Raw genomic sequence first — 20,638 nt, 5'->3', positions numbered from 1 at the left:
CCAAATGGCAATTTAAGGTAATAATTATGCCTGGATATGCCAGAAAACATGGAAATCTTTAAATTAAATAATAAGTTTTTCATTGATTTAACCTACTTGCTAATAGATAGCCTACTACTCAGGGTGTCCTTTAATGTTGATCCCAAAATATGGTGATTTACTAACCTGGCTCAGATCCCTCTTTCTTTTGCAAAATTACTGTCCCGCCTTCTTCCAAGCAAATGACTTAATATTCCATTACTTCATTCTTGTCCATATTTATTTTTTGTTGAATGAGATTTTTGTTGAAGAAGGTGAATTATGTACTTACTGCGCTAACCATTCTTTTGAGCACGGTAAGAAAATCACTTACTGCGGTTACTGCCGGCAGTAACTATTCTCGTTCCCAGCGGGTTGGGCAGTAACCATTTTCCCGCTAGGAACGGAAATAGTAACCATTCGGTTACTACAGTAAGTCCCTGGAACACACCCTATGGCTTTCTGGAAAAAAAAAAAAAAAATACTTTGCAACTGCAGGTTACCTTACTTTTCAGTTTATCTTAATTTTCAGTTACCAGTTGCTTTTTCTCTGCCTTTAGTTCGGAAAAATATAATTCCTGTAATTTGAGTAGAATTCTGAGCCACATCAATGGTTTTTTTTTTCAAAATTTAGGAAATGTATTTGTGTATCTTTAAGACTTTACAAATTGGGATTGAGCAAAGTTGTGAAGCTTAAAACAATTTTTTTGTACTTCATTCAAGCAGAAATTCTATTTTGCAAGGTTTCACTTTTATAACACACATATTTTAAAGGTCATCAAAGGTCAGGACCCTCTAGAGGAAGAGGGATTGGAGGTAAGTACTTCAGAATACCTTCCCAGGACATACTTTAGCCTTTAGACCCATCCCTGAAAGTTTCATTTTCCTAACCTAACCCCTTTCTTAGATAGTAAGAAGTCACTAAACTAGAATTACTGATCATTTTGTATGTGTGGGCTCATGGCTCAAAAAATACATTTTAATGGTCTGGTTGTAAAGACATGTATCAATTTAAGAATTAGACAAACAATATTGTTGTAGAGTGCCATCCTGGCTGAGTGGTTGGTGCTGGTGTGGGAATTCTGTGTCCAAGGGGCATGGGTTCAATCCCAGTTGTGACCAGTTATTTAGTTTGGAATGGGATCAGTTGCATGACTCTGTAAGCTCAACCAGAGTCAACCCAGCTCTAAATGGGTACCTGGAGAAATCTGGGGAAGGTAAGTAGGAAGGGTGTGTGAAAGCACAGGATTGTTAGCCCCCAAACCCCCATTGCACTTTCTGGCTGAAGGGCCATGAAATGGAGATCAGCACCACCAGTTTGCACCTTAAGGGTCTAGTGCTGTCTTACTATTGTTGTAGAGAACAAACAAGACAGATATACAAAGGGAAATACCCATCAAATGTAAGATGGAAATGAACAGAGCTTCAATTGTGCATCTGTTTTCTTACACAGATGAGAGAAGTAATGCTCCAAGCTTTGATGTATTCAATCTAACTTTGTTAAGCTTTTGGCTACTAGGTTACTATGGGATGTTTTGAGCTCTTTTAGCCCTCTGTAAGGGCTCAAAATGAATAGTCCCCCACAAATTATTATTAAATTATTAAAGAGCATGAGAAATATTCATGATTTAATTCTGCTGAAAAGCTAAATTTTGTTTAAAACTGCAGAGTCTTGGCTATTTACCAAAAATCTAGTATAGATTTGTAATTCTGGTTATATGTTTGACCATTATGGAGAGAGGGGAGGGTTAGTAAAATTAGTCATATTTAAATTCACAGTAGAATTCTGCCTACAGGTGTGTCTATTTTTTAGCTACACCTACCTTAATATTGAGTTAAGCTATTTAGAAAATTAAGCTCTTTTAAGTAGTCTAAAGAATTTTATAGTGTTCTGTTATGGAAGGTGATAGCACTAAACTAATACCAAGGTGCTCCAAAATTGTGATCTTTCCTTTGTAAGCTAATGATCATAATTGTGAAATAAGCCTCCTGCATTTCCGTAGGCTATGCCTAATTTAGAAAAATGAACCAATTAGGATGCCCCTAAATTGCTTACCATGATGATGAATGTCTAAGCTCCTCAGGAATCATTTTATTGTCGTCTTGGATAGACAGAGAAGTTAAATGGGGTGTGACAAAGGTCTGGAAAATATATCCTGAAATGGTATCTTAAATACCATCTATCACTTGGTGACCATCAACTGTATTTTCTGGCCAATCAGAATAGTCACTTTCAGGACTTGATGAGCTCATACTCATTCACTAGATAGATTTCCTCTAATATAGGAATCAACAGATTTTGTAGACTTAGGTTTTTATAAATAGAAAGCATTGTCAGAATCATAAGAATTGGTTTCTGCTAATTCTTTTTGGTTTCACAGTTTTTATGGCACTTGGTATTTACCAAGTAATAAAGCAATTGCAATTTCTGTCTGTCTGTTGATCCAATTTTGCTAGTTTGGGCACTTCCAGATAAGCTAGGACAATGAAAGCTTGCAGGTGTATCAGGAACCAGACTAGATCAAATTAGAAATATACTATCTTGGGGGGGATTAGAGGGATGGTAATTTGGAAAAATTAGAAAAATGAGGCATTTTTAACTTACAAACAAGTGACCTTCAGACCTTGATGAAATCTGATATTTAGAAGGATCTCGTGTCTCAGAGCTCCTATTCCAAGTCCCAACCAGATCTGGTGAGATTAGGGGGAGTTGGAGAGGGAAACTGGAAATTTTGGAAAATGCTTAGTGTGGAGACATTGGGATGAAACTTGAGGAGATGAATAAGAACAAGTCCTAGATACATAATTTACATAACCAGAACGGATCCGCTCTCTTTGTTGAAGTGGGGGGGGGGGGTAATTTGGAAAAATAGAAAAATGAGGTATTTTTAACTTATGATTGGGAGATTGGATTTTAATAAAATTTGATATTTAGAAGACCTTGTAACTGAGAGCTCTGAGATAATGCAGTAATTTGGAAAAATTAGGAAAAATGAGGAACTTTTAACTTACAATTGGCTTATTGGATTGTAATGAAATTTGATATTTAGAAGAACCTCGTGTCTCAGAGCTCTCATTTTAAATCCTGACAGGATCCATTGACATTGGGGGGAGTTGGAGGGGGAAACCAGAAATTTTGGAAAATGCTTAGAGTGGAGAGATTTGGATCAAACTTGGTGAGAAGAATAAGCCTAAGTCCTAGTTATGTAATTTACATAACTGGACCGGATCTAGTCTCTTAGGGGGAGTCGGGAGGGAGATTTCCAGTGCTTTGGCGAGTTTGGTTCTTCTGGACGTGCTAGGATGATAAAAATTGGTAGGTGTGTCAGTGACCTGCACAAATTGTTGATAGCAGTTGTTTCCCTGATTTGACTATGTGGAGGGAGGGGAATCCATGAAAATGGAAGCTGGTTTATCTTACAAATGGTTGATCAGATCTTAATGTAACTTGATATATAGAAAGATCTCATGTCTCAGGTGCTATATTTTCAATTCGGATTGGATCTGGAGACTTCAGGGGTGGAAGGGGGAAACGGAAATCTTAATCTTGGAAAACTCTTAAAAGCAAAGAGATCAGGATAAAACTTCATGAGAATATTAAGCACAAGTTTTAGATATGTGATTGACATAAGCAGACCAGATTTGCTCTCTTTGGGGGTGTTGACAAGTTACAAATACATGATTGACATAAGTGAACTGGATCCAATCTGTCTGAGATTTCTAGTGTTGGAGGGATCCCTCCTGAGTTGGAGGGATTTCTAGTGCTTTGGCGAGTTGGGTGCTTCTTGAGATGCTAGGACAATAAAATTGATAACTAGTACCAAGTCTAATTTTAGGTTTTTGACCTTGTCATAAGTGGCATATGAGCTGTTGCTGGGTCTTGTTCAATTTTTTTTGGTTTGCAACTTTCTTTATACAAATTTTTGTGGACATTCTAACTCAATATTGTGAATATTGATTGAAGTGACATCCAGCAGATGCAAGCTAGTGATTACAGAAGGCACAGATAAACCAAGTGATAAAAACACATATGACCTTGTGGTTGAATGTGTCAAACCCCAAAACAATAACAACTCATTAGTAAAATTTAAAAGGCTGTTATTGTTAGTAAGTTTGATTATGGTAGCTTTATATATGGTTATACTAGTCAGAAGAATTTAAGAAAAGTTAGATATAGTTTATCATAGTGTTTGTAGGTGATGCTTATGTTGACTACATAGTACCTCCTTATTTCTGGAATGAGGATTGAATTTGGGGTGAGCACCCATAAGTTTCAAGGTGATGAGTTACTTAAGAAGTACTTCACTAAGAAGGCTAGTTTGGATGAGGATATAATCAACATAGAAATAATAAGTAATTACAATAGAGATATTAGATTTAAGAATTGGATTATTCCTGTTTTTTATAGATACATTACTTTACTTTCTAGTGAGCGCCCAAATATAACACCAATTGAGATTGTATTTAAGGATAATGCATTAAATAAACCATGTGCAATAAAGGATAATGTGTATTTCCCTATGCCTGACCGTGGCAATTATGATAACATGACTTTAAAACATGACTGGGTTAGAGAGATGGACCATTTATGAGACCATATGCAGATTTTTACTGGTGGATCTAAGTCAGATAAGGGTGCTTGTTGTGCAGTTGAGATCCCTGGTATGTCAAATTCATGTAGTTTCAAGTTACCAAGTGGCCTATCTGTTTTTTTCATTGGAGATGATAGTACTGTATAAGGCATCAGATTTTATCAAGTCATATAGACAAGCACAAAGTTGAATGATTTGTTCTGAATCTGCATCAGCCCTTAAGTACCTGATGAATGAATATGACCCTAGTCATGAGATAGTTTATTGCAGTCATCAAATTGTTAGGTCATTAGAGTTTGTGGGGAATGATATACATCTAGTGTGAATCCCATAACATGTTGTAATTGCTGGAAATGAATTGGCTGATAATATGGCCAAGTGGAGTCTTCTATATGACTAGATTATAATTGTAAAATCCACACAACATGAATATATAACATGTATTTATAATGTATTATGTGATAGGGACAGTAATGAGTACCTTAGAAATTGTGCAAACCCAGTTTTAGAGTTTTATGATTATAGGCCACCACCTGATGGACTGGTACATGATGTTAAATCTGTTGCTGCTACTATTTTCAGGTTGAGGATAGGTCATGCCAAAACCCATTCAGTTTTGCATAAATGAGACAGAGCTAACTCTCCTTACTGTGGTATTTGCAATGAGTATGATTATGTTAGACTTGTCTTAATGAAGTGTAGGAATTATGATGTACAAAGAAATGTATTTAGAAGTTTATTTTTAAAGTATTTGATGCATTTACAATGAGAGCAATCCCAGGTCATGTAAAGTCCCCTAAGTGGGTCCAGAGAAAGGGTCCATCCTTTTTGACTAAGTATATAAAAAAAAGTAGTCTGCATAATATTCTACAATTTTTGTGTTCTTAATGTATTTATTTATTATTTATTTTATTTATATAATTTTTTCTTATTTTCAAGCTATGTTTAAAAATCTTATATATTTCTAGACATGTTATTTGGCCATAGCAGGATGTTATATGTGCAATAATGTCAGTGCTTCAAGCAGAAACAGTCTTATATTTCCAATATTTTTGCAATTTTCCATCCCAACATTCAAAACGAAAACAGGTCCTTGGAAATCAAATCTGGTCTCATATTCATTCTTATTTCACAATTTAAACACGGGTTCTAGACCCACCTAGATCACGTCATGAATTTACCCCATTTTCAATCGAATTCACGCCATTTTAAATGAAAATTTCCAACTTTTTTCAGTACCCCATCCTGAGCTTTAAGGTCAAAACAGGTCTTGTCAAATAAGGGTTTAATGACATTTCATTTTTCCTATACTAGCGATAAAATATAATAATTTAATATTTAGTAGAAACTTCCATATCAATATCTAAATAATTTATTTTATGTTTATTTTTTCTTTTAATAACCTTGAAGATCATGCCTTATCTAATTTTTTTAATTTCTTTTCAAGATCAGCTGATTTAAAATCAAAACGCATAGGTGCATATAGATCAATCAATTTTATCTTTAACACCAATAGTAATAATGAGTTTATTTCCATATTTAGTTTTAACACATTTCATTCCTGTCAACATGCATTCCATTTCAATGTCTAAATCTTATTTCCTAATATTTCGATTATATTTATTTCCCATTTTCATTTCACTTAAAAATTTCTCTGTTTATTATTTATCAGTTTCATTAGACAAATTACCAGGATAATTTTTCTTTTAATTTGGTCTGGTTTTCTTCCAAAGAGAATCTGTTATTTGGAGTTCCGGGAAGAAATCCAAATACGTGTCATTTGAAACGTCAACCATAAGCATATCAAATGAAACACAAAAAGAATGTGTAAAATTCACCAGCCTTGCAGCCATTACGCCATCCCAGCCTTTCAGGCTGGGATGGCATATCTGGTTAAGCAATCGACTGATCATCCATTGAGATCCAATAATTCGACTCTCACTGTTATGTTGTGTAGCAGTTGACGATGTCAAAACATTCGGACCAGGGGGCCGAGATCGAGGAGTAAGAAGCAGCCAGCTTCCTTCCAAACAGATAACCCTACAAGGTTTGCCTTAGAACCCAGGCTGATGTGAGATCACCAACACCAAAATAAAAAAATAAAAATGAATAACAGCCTGGAGGAGGGGTTTTGCAAAAATTCTATTTAGTTTTTTGTTGTTGCTGTTTACTTTGACTCAGTGGGCTTGAAATTGACAGTTTCTTCAGTTAAATATCTTATTTGTCTTTCTTACATCCCACAATGGGCAAAATATTTGAGAAAATGATAAGAAGATTAGAGTGGTTTGCAGAAGTGAATCAAATAATACCACAATCTCAGACAGGTTTTAGAAAGAGTCATAGTGCAATGGACAACATAACCAGAATAGAAACAGATATGACAGATGCTTTACATGAGTGTGAAGGTGATATTGCTGTACTGTTTGATTGGGCAGATGCATATGGGAATGTAAAAAGCAAAAAGTTACACAAGAGATTATGTATAAAAAAATTTCCACCTCTGGCTATCTCAATTATAAGGGATTTATTATGTGATCGATGTTTTCAAGTACAGATTAATGAAATAATGTCTGTAAGAAAATAAGTTGAAGATGGTCTCCCACAAGGAACTGTCATAAGCCCTCTTTTATTTACATTATTTATTTCTGAACTAAAACCTAGAAGCCAGTCAAAATTTGAAGAATTTGCTGATGATCTTCTTATGTGGAACAGACACAAGAATATAACGTTACTCCAAAACATCGTTCAGGAAGACATATATGATGTGTGCCTGTTTTCTGAAGCTTTGGACTGCCGATTTCTGTACCAAAAACAAAAGCAATTGTGTTCCATAAACGACAAGCAATCCTTCCGAAAGCTTTGAGGATAGAGGAGAGTGAAATAGCCAATGAGACATCAGTTTGGCTACTGGGCATGATTCTTAATTCTCATTTAAAATGGCAACTATATTTAATGATGTTGAGAGTAACAATTTTAAAACGGCTAACCATCCTAAAACGACTTTTAGGATCTAAATGGGGATCTTCACCAAAGTTGATTATTGACTTACAAAAAGTATATTTGATCTAAATTAGAATATGGCATTCAATTTCTAACAAACATTCTGGTTACTTTGTTCAATACCCTTGAGACACTCCAAAATTCAGCCATTAGAATTGCTTTGGGGCTCCACAAACATACTGCAGTGGTTAAGCTCAAAGAGCTTTCTGGACTACCTGCTCTGAAAGACAGGACTACTATGCAGAGAAACTGCTACTTCACAAAAATACAAACATATGGCAAAATTCATGCAGTTTTTCTCTCCACTCTTGGAAATCCTGTTAAGCCCCAACACTTACTATCTTCTTTTAGCCATTGTCTAAAAGATTACCGAAATTGGAAAAGTGAACATGCAGATAGTTACCCTTTTCCAAAATCTCAACCATGGGAAATGGTCCTAAATGTCATCTTCAGTTTGTTTCTAAAGACAAGTCACATTATTTGGATCAGTATTTTTGTTAACAATATCCTCACACTTTCCCGAACATATTCTAGCCTTCATGGATGGATCAGCAAATGGATCAAGAGCAGGAGCAGGGATGTGCATTCCTCATGTTTCCTTGAATATATCAGTAACTCTTCCGACCCACACTTCAATTCTGTTAGCAGAGTTATTCGCTATTCATAAAACACTTGAAACTATGGCCAGACTGAGCCTTTAATCAAAGAATGTGTTAATCTTTACAGATTCAAAGTCTGCAATTCAATTAAAAAGAAAAATAAATTATGAGGCTGCTGATTCAGATTTAAAATTAATAAGAGATGATCTACAAAGATTAAATAGATGTGGCATTTTTGTTTGCTTCCATCATATTCCTATTCATAAAGGACTGATTCATAACGTGACTGTTGATAGGCTAGCAAATGAAGCAGCAAATATGGGCCCCCAACCAGAATCAAAACTGGGGAACCTACGAGATATTATGAAGCGCCGTGGACAAATAAAGTGTCTACCATTTCTAAATTCCCCATTTCGTTCTAGAGAAGACATAATGTGGTACTATAGACTGAAATCAGGATATCTTTTTCTGAATTCTGTCCAATTTCAATGGAATTTATATCATTCACCACTATACAGGCGGTGTTTAACAACAGTGGAAACTCCCCAACACATATTTTTTGATTGCAATATGCTTGCACCAAAACTAATAAGATTAAGATAATTTGCAAAAAATTAAAGATTACAGAAATGTTTGACTCCATCATTATCTTACAACTACCTCCTAATACTGAAAGGCCGATTTTTAGAGTGATGATCCAAGTTAGGAAAAAGACAATGGAAATTGAGCTTGTTTAGTAATGAAGATCTACTGTTCAGAAGAGAGCAAGAGTGAGTATGAAGAGCCGTATTGGTACCAACCGGCCTCTTGGCCTTAAACTGCTGGGGACAGGCTGCTTAAGTACTCGCACTTCCTACAAACCAAAAAGAAGGGCAGAAAAGATGAAAAAGAAGGATTGCTAGTGTCATTTGAAGTCAAAAGGGTGAAAAGACTATGCAGTCTGTCTACCCTCATACAAATTCTGGAATTGGAACATCTAGAAAGGGCTTTAAAAGCTAATTTAAATCAGTTAATGAAGGGCAGAAAAATTTGGAGCCTAGATAGTTTTCTATTTTAAAGGTATGAATCTGAAGACAAAGTGCAGTAGATACACTGAAGCCTAGTTTCCAAAGTGTGAAATATTTTATATTTATTTTCTCTTGGGGAAAGGGATGTCTCTCTTCCCTATTTGGAGTTTCAAACGTTTGCTAGTTGCCAGTCTTAATATGCAGTAGGCTTAGGTTTGCTTAATACTAATGGCTGTAAAAAAAAAACGAAATCAAAGTAAAAGAATACACTGGTTCATTTGGGTCAACTAAATAATCGAAGAGTTTTCAGAAGTTAATAGTATTTTACGTAGGTGCAACCAATTACCACTGTAAGATTAGTTAAAAATTGTTAGTTCTCTTTTAGCTTTTTCATTTGAAAACTAAGATGTGCGGTTTATTGTTCTGGGGTTCACAACCAATATCAAACTTTTTATCATATAATTGATTTTGTTGCAATTTGTCATTATAAAATATAGAAATGTATATAAAATGTTGAATTTTGGAATGATTGGATCTATCCTTTTTGTGCTTATATCTTCCATCTATTTTATAGTATTCACACTGCTTGCTGTATTAAGAAGCTACAAAATTGAAGTTCGTTGATTATTGATATTCTAGACATTTCTAATCGCCCAGAGCAGTCAAGAGGAGGCCAGAGTATATTTATCTGATTTGGTGAACCATGGGAACACCCAACTTCTTTGGTGTCACTACTGTTAAGCAAGGTAAATGGCATTATGATAGTTTGAGCCGATTGGCTACTTGTTTTAGTTCTTTGCTGACTTTGGTGAACATTTCTTGCAATTCCCTACTTATTTTGGTTGCTTGTACATGAAAAATGGATTCAACAAAATGTGAAATCTATTTTATTAATTTTGAAAATCTTTATAGAACAACTTTTTAGTCTTACTATTCTTGGATTTTTACTGCCTTTGTATAATTTGCTAACTGATCACTCTTAAATTAATGAACAAAATGGGTAACAATGAGCTCATCTTCTCCCCAGATAGATTTAAATTTAATGGGTTAATTATTAATTTTTAATGGATGCTAAAAATTTATCACCCCTTCCAACGAAAAATAAAATTGACTTTAAATTTCAGTATTTTTGTTAATCTAACAAAATGTTCAAATTTGAAGATTCGAGTAGTATCCTGACCTACTAATGTCCTGACCTAGTTTTTAATCTTTCAAAATTTAATTTTTTATTTCGAGTACAGTTTTGAGTTACTTTTAATTAACATTTGCATCCTTCCTCACTAGAATGATCACCCAGGATTTCTGTGTTAGACTTTAATATTTTTTGTACCCATATTGTTCAAGTTGAATGGGATAATTCTTGGACAATAAATAAGTTAAAAATAAATATACTTGAAATTTCTCTTATAGGAAACTAGTATGTACTGCTAGCAGCTCTAATTAGCGCGATTTTCTTTCTTGCTTTTATTATCTTTTAAAACTATCTCGTGTCTCTTAAGAAAATAGTCTTTAGTGATTTCAGTGAAAATAATGAAATGACTTTCTTTTGTGTGCTTGCATCAGACAATATATCTGATTTTTAAAACGTTTTAAATACAGTTTTAATAGTGAGAAATGAAAACGTTAAATTACCAAACAACTTTTCATGTTTCATTCTCAAATAGTTCAATGAAAGAAACTGGCCAAAATTTAACATAAACTTTTTGTTTTTGATGGGAAGCATGGGGAAGGTGCAGAAATGACCAAAGAACAAGAATGATCGAAAGTAGGCCTATTTCCAGCACCTCAACTTTAGGTGGCTTGTGTTGTTTCTTTGGTCAAACCTTGCCTGTCTCTCCCTTATCAAACTTGTGACTACTTAAAGTCACCCCACCTGCAAGTTTCCCCCTTATCTATTATTCAGATGATGCATATATATATATATATATATATATATATATATATATATATATATATATATATATATATATATATATATATATATATATACATATATATATATATATATATATATATATATATATATACATATATGTATATATATGTATATATATATATATATATATATATATATATATATATATATATATATATATATATATATATATATGTATATATATATATATATATATATATATATATATATATATATATATATATATATATATAATATATATATATATATATATATATATATATATATATGTATATATATATATATATATATATATATATATTATATATATATATATATATATATATATATATATATATATATATATATATATATATATATATATATATATATATATATATATATATATATATATCTTCTATATATATAAAAATAAGTTGTCTGTGTGTGGATCTGTGGATGGATCAGGTGACGTCATGTTTCGGCTGACGTCATGAAATTAGTTGCCATCATTTTTGCTTTGAAGGTGACGTCATTCAAGTTATATAAGACATATGTTCGCCGTCATGTTTCGGCTGACGTCATGAAATTAGTTGCCATCATTTTTGCTTTGAAGGCGTGACGTCATTCAAGTTATATAAGACGTATGTTCGCGTAGAATTCTATTAATGCTTAAGTTTATAATGACTGATGAAAATGCTCAAAGAGTCTATGCCAAAAAACTTGCTGCTGATAGAGAAAGTCAGAAAAGAAAGCGTGCCGAGGAACTACCAGAGCAACGCGAAAGCAGACTTGCTGCTAAAAGAGAAAGTGAACAAAGAAGGCGTGCCGAGGAACTACTAGAGCAACGCAGAAGCAGACTTGCTGCTAAAAGAGAAAGTGAAAAAAGAAGGCGTGCCGAGGAATCAAAAGACCAGCAGGGAAACAGGCTTGAGGCTGATAGAGAAAGAAAGAACAGAAAGCATGCCGAGGAACTACCAGAGCAACGCAGAAGCAGACTTGCTGCTAAAAGAGAAAGTGAAAAAAGAAGGCGTGCCGAGGAACTACTAGAGCAACGCAGAAGCAGACTTGCTGCTAAAAGAGAAAGTGAAAAAAGAAGGCGTGCCGAGGAATCAAAAGACCAGCAGGGAAACAGGCTTGCTGCTGATAGAGAAAGTAAGAAAAGAAAGCGTGCCGAGGAATCAGAGCAATCTGAAAGTTATCGCCTGGCATTCAGGTACAACCCAGTCGATGATTATAGCTTGAGTAGATGTGTTCAAATCGGGACAATGTCTAAAATTTGTCCCTATTGCAAGGCCTTGAAATTCAATGGTGAAACAATGGGAATGTGTTGCGCCTCAGGAAAAGTTAAACTTCCTCTATTGGCTGCACCACCAGAGCCATTGAAGACTTTCCTTACTGGAACTACGTCAGAATCTAAGCGTTTTTTGTCAAAAATCAGACAATACAACTCATGTTTCCAAATGACGTCGTTTGGAGCCCAAATCGAAAATCCAGATCAATTTATGTCTACTTTCAAAGTAAAAGGGCAAATTTATCATAAAGCAGGGTCCCTTCTACCATTCTCAGGCGAGAATCATAAATTTTTACAATTGTACTTCATCAGTGATAGAAATTCTGAATTGAATGCACGTTGCGAAATTTCTCCCAACGTTGAAAGGACAATCGTTTCCCAATTGCAACATCTTTTCCACGAAAATAATAAGTTAGTGCGTCTGTTCAAAACAGCCATCGATTTGATGCCTACTGATACTCATAAAATTGTTATTTCCGCTGACAAAACGCCTCCTGGCCAACATGTGCGTAGATACAATGCTCCGACTATCGACGAAGTGGCAATCGTTATGGTCGGTGATCAGTTTTTACCTCGAGATATTATTCTACATAAGCGAAACGCTCAGTTGTTAAGAATTGCTGAAACTCATCGATGCTACGATGCCCTACAATATCCTATCATTTTTTGGGATGGAGCCGACGGCTATCACTTTAATATTAAATTGATGAATCCAGCCACTAACAAAGAAATGAATAAGAAATGCAGTGCAATGCATTATTATTCCTATAGACTAATGATTCGGCAGGATGAAGAAAATTATATTTTAAAATGCCGTGAATTGTTTCACCAATTTATGGTTGATATGTATGCTAAAATTGAATCAGAACGTTTGCTATATATCCGCCTGAATCAGACCAAGCTCCGCTCTGAACAATACATTCATTTGCGAGATGCAGTTATAAATGACGGTAATACCACAAACGTTGGAAGATTAACAATTTTACCTTCGTCATATGTTGGCAGTCCCCGTCATATGCATGAATATGCTCAAGATGCTATTGCGTATGTTCGTCTCTATGGTCGTCCAGATTTATTTATTACATTTACATGTAATCAATCTTGGGACGAGATACTGCAGCTTTTACTTCAAGGACAATCGGCGGTTCATAGGCATGACATTACGGCACGTGTCTTCCGGCAAAAGTTGAAATCACTGATAAACTACCTTGTAAAACATGAAGTGTTTGGGTCAGTGCGATGCTGGATGTACTCAGTGGAATGGCAAAAACGAGGTTTGCCACACGCACATATACTAATCTGGCTACATAAAAAATTACTTCAAACGAAATTGATGATGTGATTTCCGCTGAAATACCTGATAAAAATGTCGATAAGGGGTTACATGATATTATTGTAAAAAATATGATACATGGACCTTGCGGTGCACTGAACGAAAATTCACCATGCATGGCCAAAGGAAGGTGCACAAAGCAATATCCTCGACTTTTAGTACCCAAAACAATTACTGGCAATGATGGTTACCCACAATATAGAAGAAGATCTACTGAAGATGGCGGTAAAACAGCAATAATAAAGAAGCGTAACGGTACCACCATCGAAGTAGATAACCAGTGGGTTGTTCCATATTCCCCTTTATTATCAAAAACATTTAATGCACACATAAACGTTGAATACTGTAACTCCGTAAAGGCAATCAAATATATATGTAAATACGTCAACAAAGGCAGTGACATGGCAGTTTTTGGCTTGCAGTCCGAAATCAAAGATTTCGATGAAATCGTAGAATATCAGGCTGGAAGATACATAAGCAGTAATGAAGCTGTTTGGCGAATTCTTTCATTTCCGATACATGAACGTAGTCCAGCTGTTGTTCACTTAGCGGTACATTTACAGAATGGTCAACGTGTTTATTTCACGGAAACCAACGTGCAACAAAGAGTCCTGAATCCACCGGATACAACATTAACAGCTTTTTTTCGCTTTGCAAAAATGATTCTTTTGCGAAAAAACTGCTGTATACTGAAGTGCCTTCGTATTACACGTGGAATACTAAAAATAAAGTATTTGAACGTCGAAAACAGGGTAAGTCAGTCGACGGCCAACCTACCATCTTCAAAGATACCACGATAGGAAGACTCTACACCGTTCACCCCAATCAACATGAATGCTTCTTTCTACGCCTGCTTTTGGTGAATGTACCCGGTCCGACATCCTTTGAGTATTTGAGGACTGTAAATGGTACTATACATGACACTTACCGTAGTGCATGCCAAGCTTTGAATTTATTGGAGAATGACCAACACTGGGATAACTGCATCAATGACGCGTGCGAAACGTCAACCCCAAGTCAAATTCGTGCATTGTTTGGCATCATTTTAACAACTTGCTCTCCATCAGCTCCTACAGATTTATGGGAAAAATATAAGTCAAAAATGTCCGAAGATATACTTCATCGAAAACAGTTAGAGACGTCAGACATGACTTTTGATTTTACACCAGAAATTTATAACTACACTTTAGTTGTTATAGAAGATTTTTGCATAAGTATGGCAAACAAACCTCTTCAGGGTTTGGGAATGCCTTCACCTAACCGTATCGCTGCTGTTTCGACATGTGTAGAATTGGATCGTGAACAAAGTTACAGTACGAGTGATCTATTGTCGTATGTACAAAATAACATTTCCAAGTTAACGTCGGAACAAAAAGACATTTATGATACGATAATGCATTGTGTCGATAACAACGTTGGAGAAATTTTCTTTTTGGATGCGCCAGGAGGTACTGGTAAAACGTTTGTGATAAAACTGATTCTGGCATCAATTCGATCTAAAAATGATATAGCGTTGGCAATTGCGTCGTCCGAAATAGCCGCAACATTGCTGCCTGGTGGAAGAACTGCTCATTCCGCTTTGAAATTGCCTCTGAACTTGCATTCTACAGAAACTCCCACGTGCAATATTTCCAAATCATCTGGGATGGGTAAAGTATTGCAGCAATGCAAACTTATTATTTGGGATGAGTGCACAATGGCACACAAAAAAATCGCTCGAGGCTCTGGATCAATGCTTGAAAGATTTGCGAGGGAAGTCGAAACCCTTTGGCAGCACCTTAATATTGCTTGCGGGAGATTTCAGGCAAACATTACCTATAATACCTAGATCAACTCCTGCAGACGAAATGAATGCTTGCCTGAAAAATTCTAATTTATGGGCACACGTAAAAACATTAAAATTAACTACAAATATGCGTGTCCGATTGCAAAACGATGACTCTGGTCAAACATTTTCAGATCAATTGCTGGCAATGGGAAACGGAAAGCTCCCAGTAGACTCAATTTCAGGACGTATACAACTACCTGCTGATTTCTGTAATTTAGTGACGTCCAAAAATGAATTGATTGAAAAAGTATTTCCGAATATTCTAAAAAATTATAAAAATAATAAATGGCTAAGTGAAAGAGCGATTCTCGCACCCAAAAATATAGACGTCCACGAAATCAACAATATTGTTTTGACCAAGATTCAAGACCAGGCAGTCCTTTACAAGTCAGTCGACACAGTTTTGGAACCAAATGAAGCGGTTAATTATCCATCTGAATTTTTAAATTCCATAGATCTTTCAGGGTTTCCACCACACGTGCTACAACTAAAAATAGGCGTACCAATGATATTGTTACGTAACATAAACCCACCAAAGCTTTGCAATGGCACTCGACTTGCCGTAAAAAAAACAATGGAAAACCTAATAGAGGCCACAATCCTGACAGGGCCTTTTGAGGGTGAGGCTGTTCTTATTCCTCGCATTCCCATGATTCCAACAGATCTGCCTTTTCAATTTAAAAGATTGCAATTCCCAATTCGATTAGCATTTGCAATCACCATTAACAAAGCTCAAGGTCAATCATTAGAAAAATGTGGTATTGATCTTAATACTGATTGTTTTTCCCATGGACAATTGTACGTTGCATGTTCGAGGGTCGGTAAACCTGACAATCTATTTATATGCAGCGAGAATTGGACAGCGAAGAATGTTGTATATTCGCAAGTTTTACGCAGTTAATTTGTATTTCGGAACCAAATGAAGCGGTTAATTATCCATCTGAATTTTTAAATTCCATAGATCCTTCAGGGTGTCCACCACACCTGCTACAACTAAAAATAGGCGTACCAATAATACTTTTAAGAAATATCAACCCACCAAAGCTTTGCAATGGCACGCGACTTGCCGTAAAAAAAAACAATGGAAAACCTAATAGATGCCACAATCTTGACAGGGCCTTATGAGGGTGAGGCTGTTCTTATTCATCGCATTCCCATGATTCCAACGGATCTGCTTTTTCAATTTAAAAGATTGCAATTCCCAATTCGATTAGCATTTGCAACCACCATCAACAAAGCTCAAGGGCAATCACTAGAAAAATGCGGTATAGATCTTAATACAGATTGCTTTACCAATGTACAATTGTATGTTGCATCTTTGAGGGTCGGTAAACCTGACAATCTATTTATACGCACAGACAATGGGACAGCGAAGACTGTTGTATATTCACAAGTTTTACGTAGTTAATTTGTATTGTATCTATCTATCTATCTATCTATATAAAAACGAGTTGTGTGTATGCATGTTTGTTTGTTTGTAAAAAGAGCGTTTGTATATGACGTCATTATTAGTACATACGGCTTTGTATATGGACAGACAATGGGAAAGCCAAGAATGTTGTATATTCGCAATTTTTACGTAGTTTGAAACACATATATAAATCTATCTATATTCACAGGTGGGACACAGGGACACAACTACAATGGCGCGTAACTAATATGGCGCGTAACGACTTACGCGCGCGGGGGGGCTTGGGGGGGGGCGCAAAGCGCCCCCACCAACTAGGTGTTGGGGTGGCGCGAAGCGCCACCCCAACAGCTAGTATATATATATATGTGTGTGTGTGTGTGTGTGTTAACTACGTTTTTAACTACGTAATGTGTTTTTAACTACGTAAAACTTGCGAATATACAACATTCTTCGCTGTCCCATTGTCTGTGCTTATAAATAGATTGTCAGGTTTACCGACTCTTGAACATGCAACATATAATTGTCCATGGGAAAAAGAATCTGTATTCAGATCTATACCTCATGATTCTAATGATTGCCCTTGAGCTTTGTTGATGGTGATTGCTAATCGACCATTCCCTGTGTCGCCGTCGTCATTTATATATCCCCCTGTGCCCCGGCGTCCCCGTTGTAGTTGTGTCCGTGTGTCCCGGTCGTCATTTATATTCCCTGTGTCCGGGTCGTCATTTGTGTCCCGGTGTCCCAGTCTGTGATTTCTCTTTGAGTGTCCCGGTCGTCATTTATATTCCCTGTCTCCCGGTGTCCCGGCCGTCATTTGTGTCCCGGTGTCCCGGTCTTTAATTTCTATTCGAACAACCCTTGTGTCTCGGTCGTCATTTATATATCCCGCCTGTGCCCCCGGTGTCCCCGTTGTAGTAGTGGCCCTGTGTCCCGGTCATCATTTTATTCCCTGTGTCCTGGTCATCATTTATATTCCCTGTGTCCCGGTCGTGATTTGTGCCCGGGTGTCCCAGTCTGTAATTTCTCTTTGAGGTTCCCGGTCGTCATTTATATTCCCTCTGTCTCGGTCGTCATTTGTGTCCCGGTCTGTAATTTCTCTTTGAGGGTTTTTTCTTTTTAGTTTTTTTTTAGTTTTTTACCTTTTTTCTTTTTTCAGTTTTCTTTTTCTTCTTTATTTTTCAGCGTCACTATGAAGTACATATCGCCGAACCTTCGTTTTCTTAACTTAAATCTGGTAGGCATTGATGACCTTATCCAAGTCGAAATCCCAAACCCAATCATCATCGCTATCATTTTCAGTTTTGATATGTTTTGACTCTCGCTGTCCAGGTGGATTTTCATCTAACTGCGCGGTTTTGCGTTCTTTAGCCGCAAGCCTGTTTTCTTGCTGTTCTTGTGATTCCTCGGCACGCTTTCTTTTCTTACTTTCTCTATCAGTCGCAAGCCTGTTTTCTTGCTGTTCTTGTGATTCCTCGGCACGCTATGCGAATATACAACATTCTTCGCTGTCCTATTGTCTGTGCATATAAATAGATTGTCAGGTTTACTGACTCTTGAACATGCAACATATAATTGTCCATGGGAAAAACAATCCATATTCAGATCTATACCTCATTATTCTAATGATGTGTTTTTAGTGAAATCGTACAATATCAGGCTGGAAGATACATAAGCAGTAATGGAGCTGTTTGGCGAATTCTTTCATTTTCGATACATGAACGAAGTCCAGCTGTTGTTCACTTAGCAGTACATTTACAGAATGGTCAACGTGTTTATTTTTCGGAATCCAACGTGCAACAAAGAGCCATGAATCCACCTGATACGACGTTAACTGCTTTCGTTTTGTTATGTCAAAATGATTCTTTTGTAAAAAAAAAACTACTGTATGCTGAAATGCTTTCATATTACACGTGGAATACTAAAAATAAAGTATTTGAACGTCGAAAACAGGGTAAGTCAGTCGACGGCCAACCAACCATCTTCAAAGATACCACGATAGGAAGACTCTACACCATTCACCCCAATCAACATGAATGCTTCTTTCTCCGCCTGCTTTTGTTGAATGTACCCGGTCCGACGTCCTTTGAGTATTTGAGAACTGTAAACAGTGCTATTCATGACACTTACCGTAGTGCATGTCAAGTTCTGAATTTATTGGAGAATGACCAACACTGGGATAACTGCGTCAATGACTCGTGCGAAACGTCAACTCCAAGTCAAATTCGTGCATTGTTTGGAATCATGCTAACAACTTGCTCTCCTTCAGCTCCTACAGAGTTATGGGAAAAATATAAATCGAAAATGGCCGAGGATATACTCCATCGAAAACGTTTTGAGACGTTAGATATGACCTTTGATTTTACATCAGAAATTTATAACTACACTTTAGTTATTATTGAAGATTTGTGCGTGTGTATGGTAAACAAACCTCTTCAGGATTTGGGAATGCCTTCACCTAATCGTAACGCTGCTGTTTCGACATGTGTAGAATTGGATCGTGAACAAAGTTACAACACCAGTGATCTATTGTCGTATGTACAAAATAATATTTCTAAGTTAACGTCTGAGCAAAAAGACATTTATGATAAGATAATGCATTGTGTAGATAACAACGTTGGAGAAATCTTCTTTTTGGATGCGCCAGGAGGTACTGGTAAAACGTTTGTGATAAAATTGGTTCTGGCATCAATTCGATCAAAAAATGACATAGCGTTGGCAATTGCGTCGTCCGGAATAGCCGCAACGTTGCTGCCTGGTGGAAGAACTGCTCATTCCGCTTTGAAATTGCCTCTGAATTTGCATTCTACAGAAAATCCCACGTGCAATATTTCCAAATCATCTGGGATGGGTAAAGTATTGCAGCAATGTAAACTTATTATTTGGGACGAGTGCACAATGGCACACAAAAAATCGCTCGAGGCTCTGCATCAATCATTGCGAGATTTGCGAGGAAATCCGAAACCCTTTGGCAGTTTTTCCACCAGGCAGCAACGTTGCGGCTATTCCGAACGACGCAATTGCCAACGCCATATCATTTTTTGATCGAATTGATGCCAGAATCAGTTTTATCACAAACGTATTACCAGTACCTCCTGGCACATCCAAAAAGAAAATTTCTCCAACGTTGTTATCGACACAATGCATTATCGTATCATAAATATTTTTCTTGTTTGTCATAAGTCAATCCTGCTTCTATCATTTTCGCTTCTTTTCTCTCCACTTGCTGACATTACTTTCGTTTTTCTCGGCTATTCAGTTTGATTATTTTTCTTGTTTGTTATAAGTCAATCCTGCTTCTAGCATTTTCGGTCTTTAACAATTCAAATAACTAATATTTCTTATATCAGCTGCAGATTCACCGTTTAAAAATTATAACTACTAGTTCTATAAAGCTCTTTATCGTTCTGATGAGAAGAGGCTGAAGTCAGATTGACGGTCTTTTATATCAGGTAATAGAGCTATACACAAAACGTATATCCAAATCTGGTACTGCAAGCCTCTTCACGCTTTTGTGCTGTGAAAATCCAAGCCCTTGTAAAAAATATCAGTAAAATATATAAGATACCGATAAAATACGTAAAATACCATACATTACCGTGACTAATTTTACCAGTTACAGCAATACCTCTGGTTGAAAGTTT

General features: G+C 36.2%; 1 protein-coding gene across 3 annotated transcripts in view; it reads left to right on the top strand.

Moving 5' to 3' along the window:
* The first annotated feature begins 314 nt into the window (after window positions 1-314).
* Window positions 315-20,638, top strand: part of LOC136038609 (oocyte zinc finger protein XlCOF19-like) — a 67,086-nt gene continuing 46,762 nt past the window's right edge. The window contains exons 1-2 of one of the 3 annotated variants that reach the window (XM_065721820.1): window positions 315-516; window positions 9,791-9,962. In XM_065721820.1, coding sequence (XP_065577892.1) covers window positions 9,920-9,962 — 43 coding nt within the window. In that variant the 5' untranslated portion in view covers window positions 315-516; window positions 9,791-9,919. Of the gene's footprint in view, window positions 517-552; window positions 835-9,790; window positions 9,963-20,638 lie in introns of those variants that run through there. The other 2 variants (XM_065721823.1, XM_065721821.1) reach the window with 2 other exon arrangements.

Source organism: Artemia franciscana, chromosome 18, assembly GCF_032884065.1.
Source record: "Artemia franciscana chromosome 18, ASM3288406v1, whole genome shotgun sequence".
In the NCBI taxonomy this organism is placed as follows: domain Eukaryota; kingdom Metazoa; phylum Arthropoda; class Branchiopoda; order Anostraca; family Artemiidae; genus Artemia; species Artemia franciscana.
Note: the sequence above shows the minus strand (reverse complement) of the source record. Positions and strands in the feature narration are given on the sequence as shown.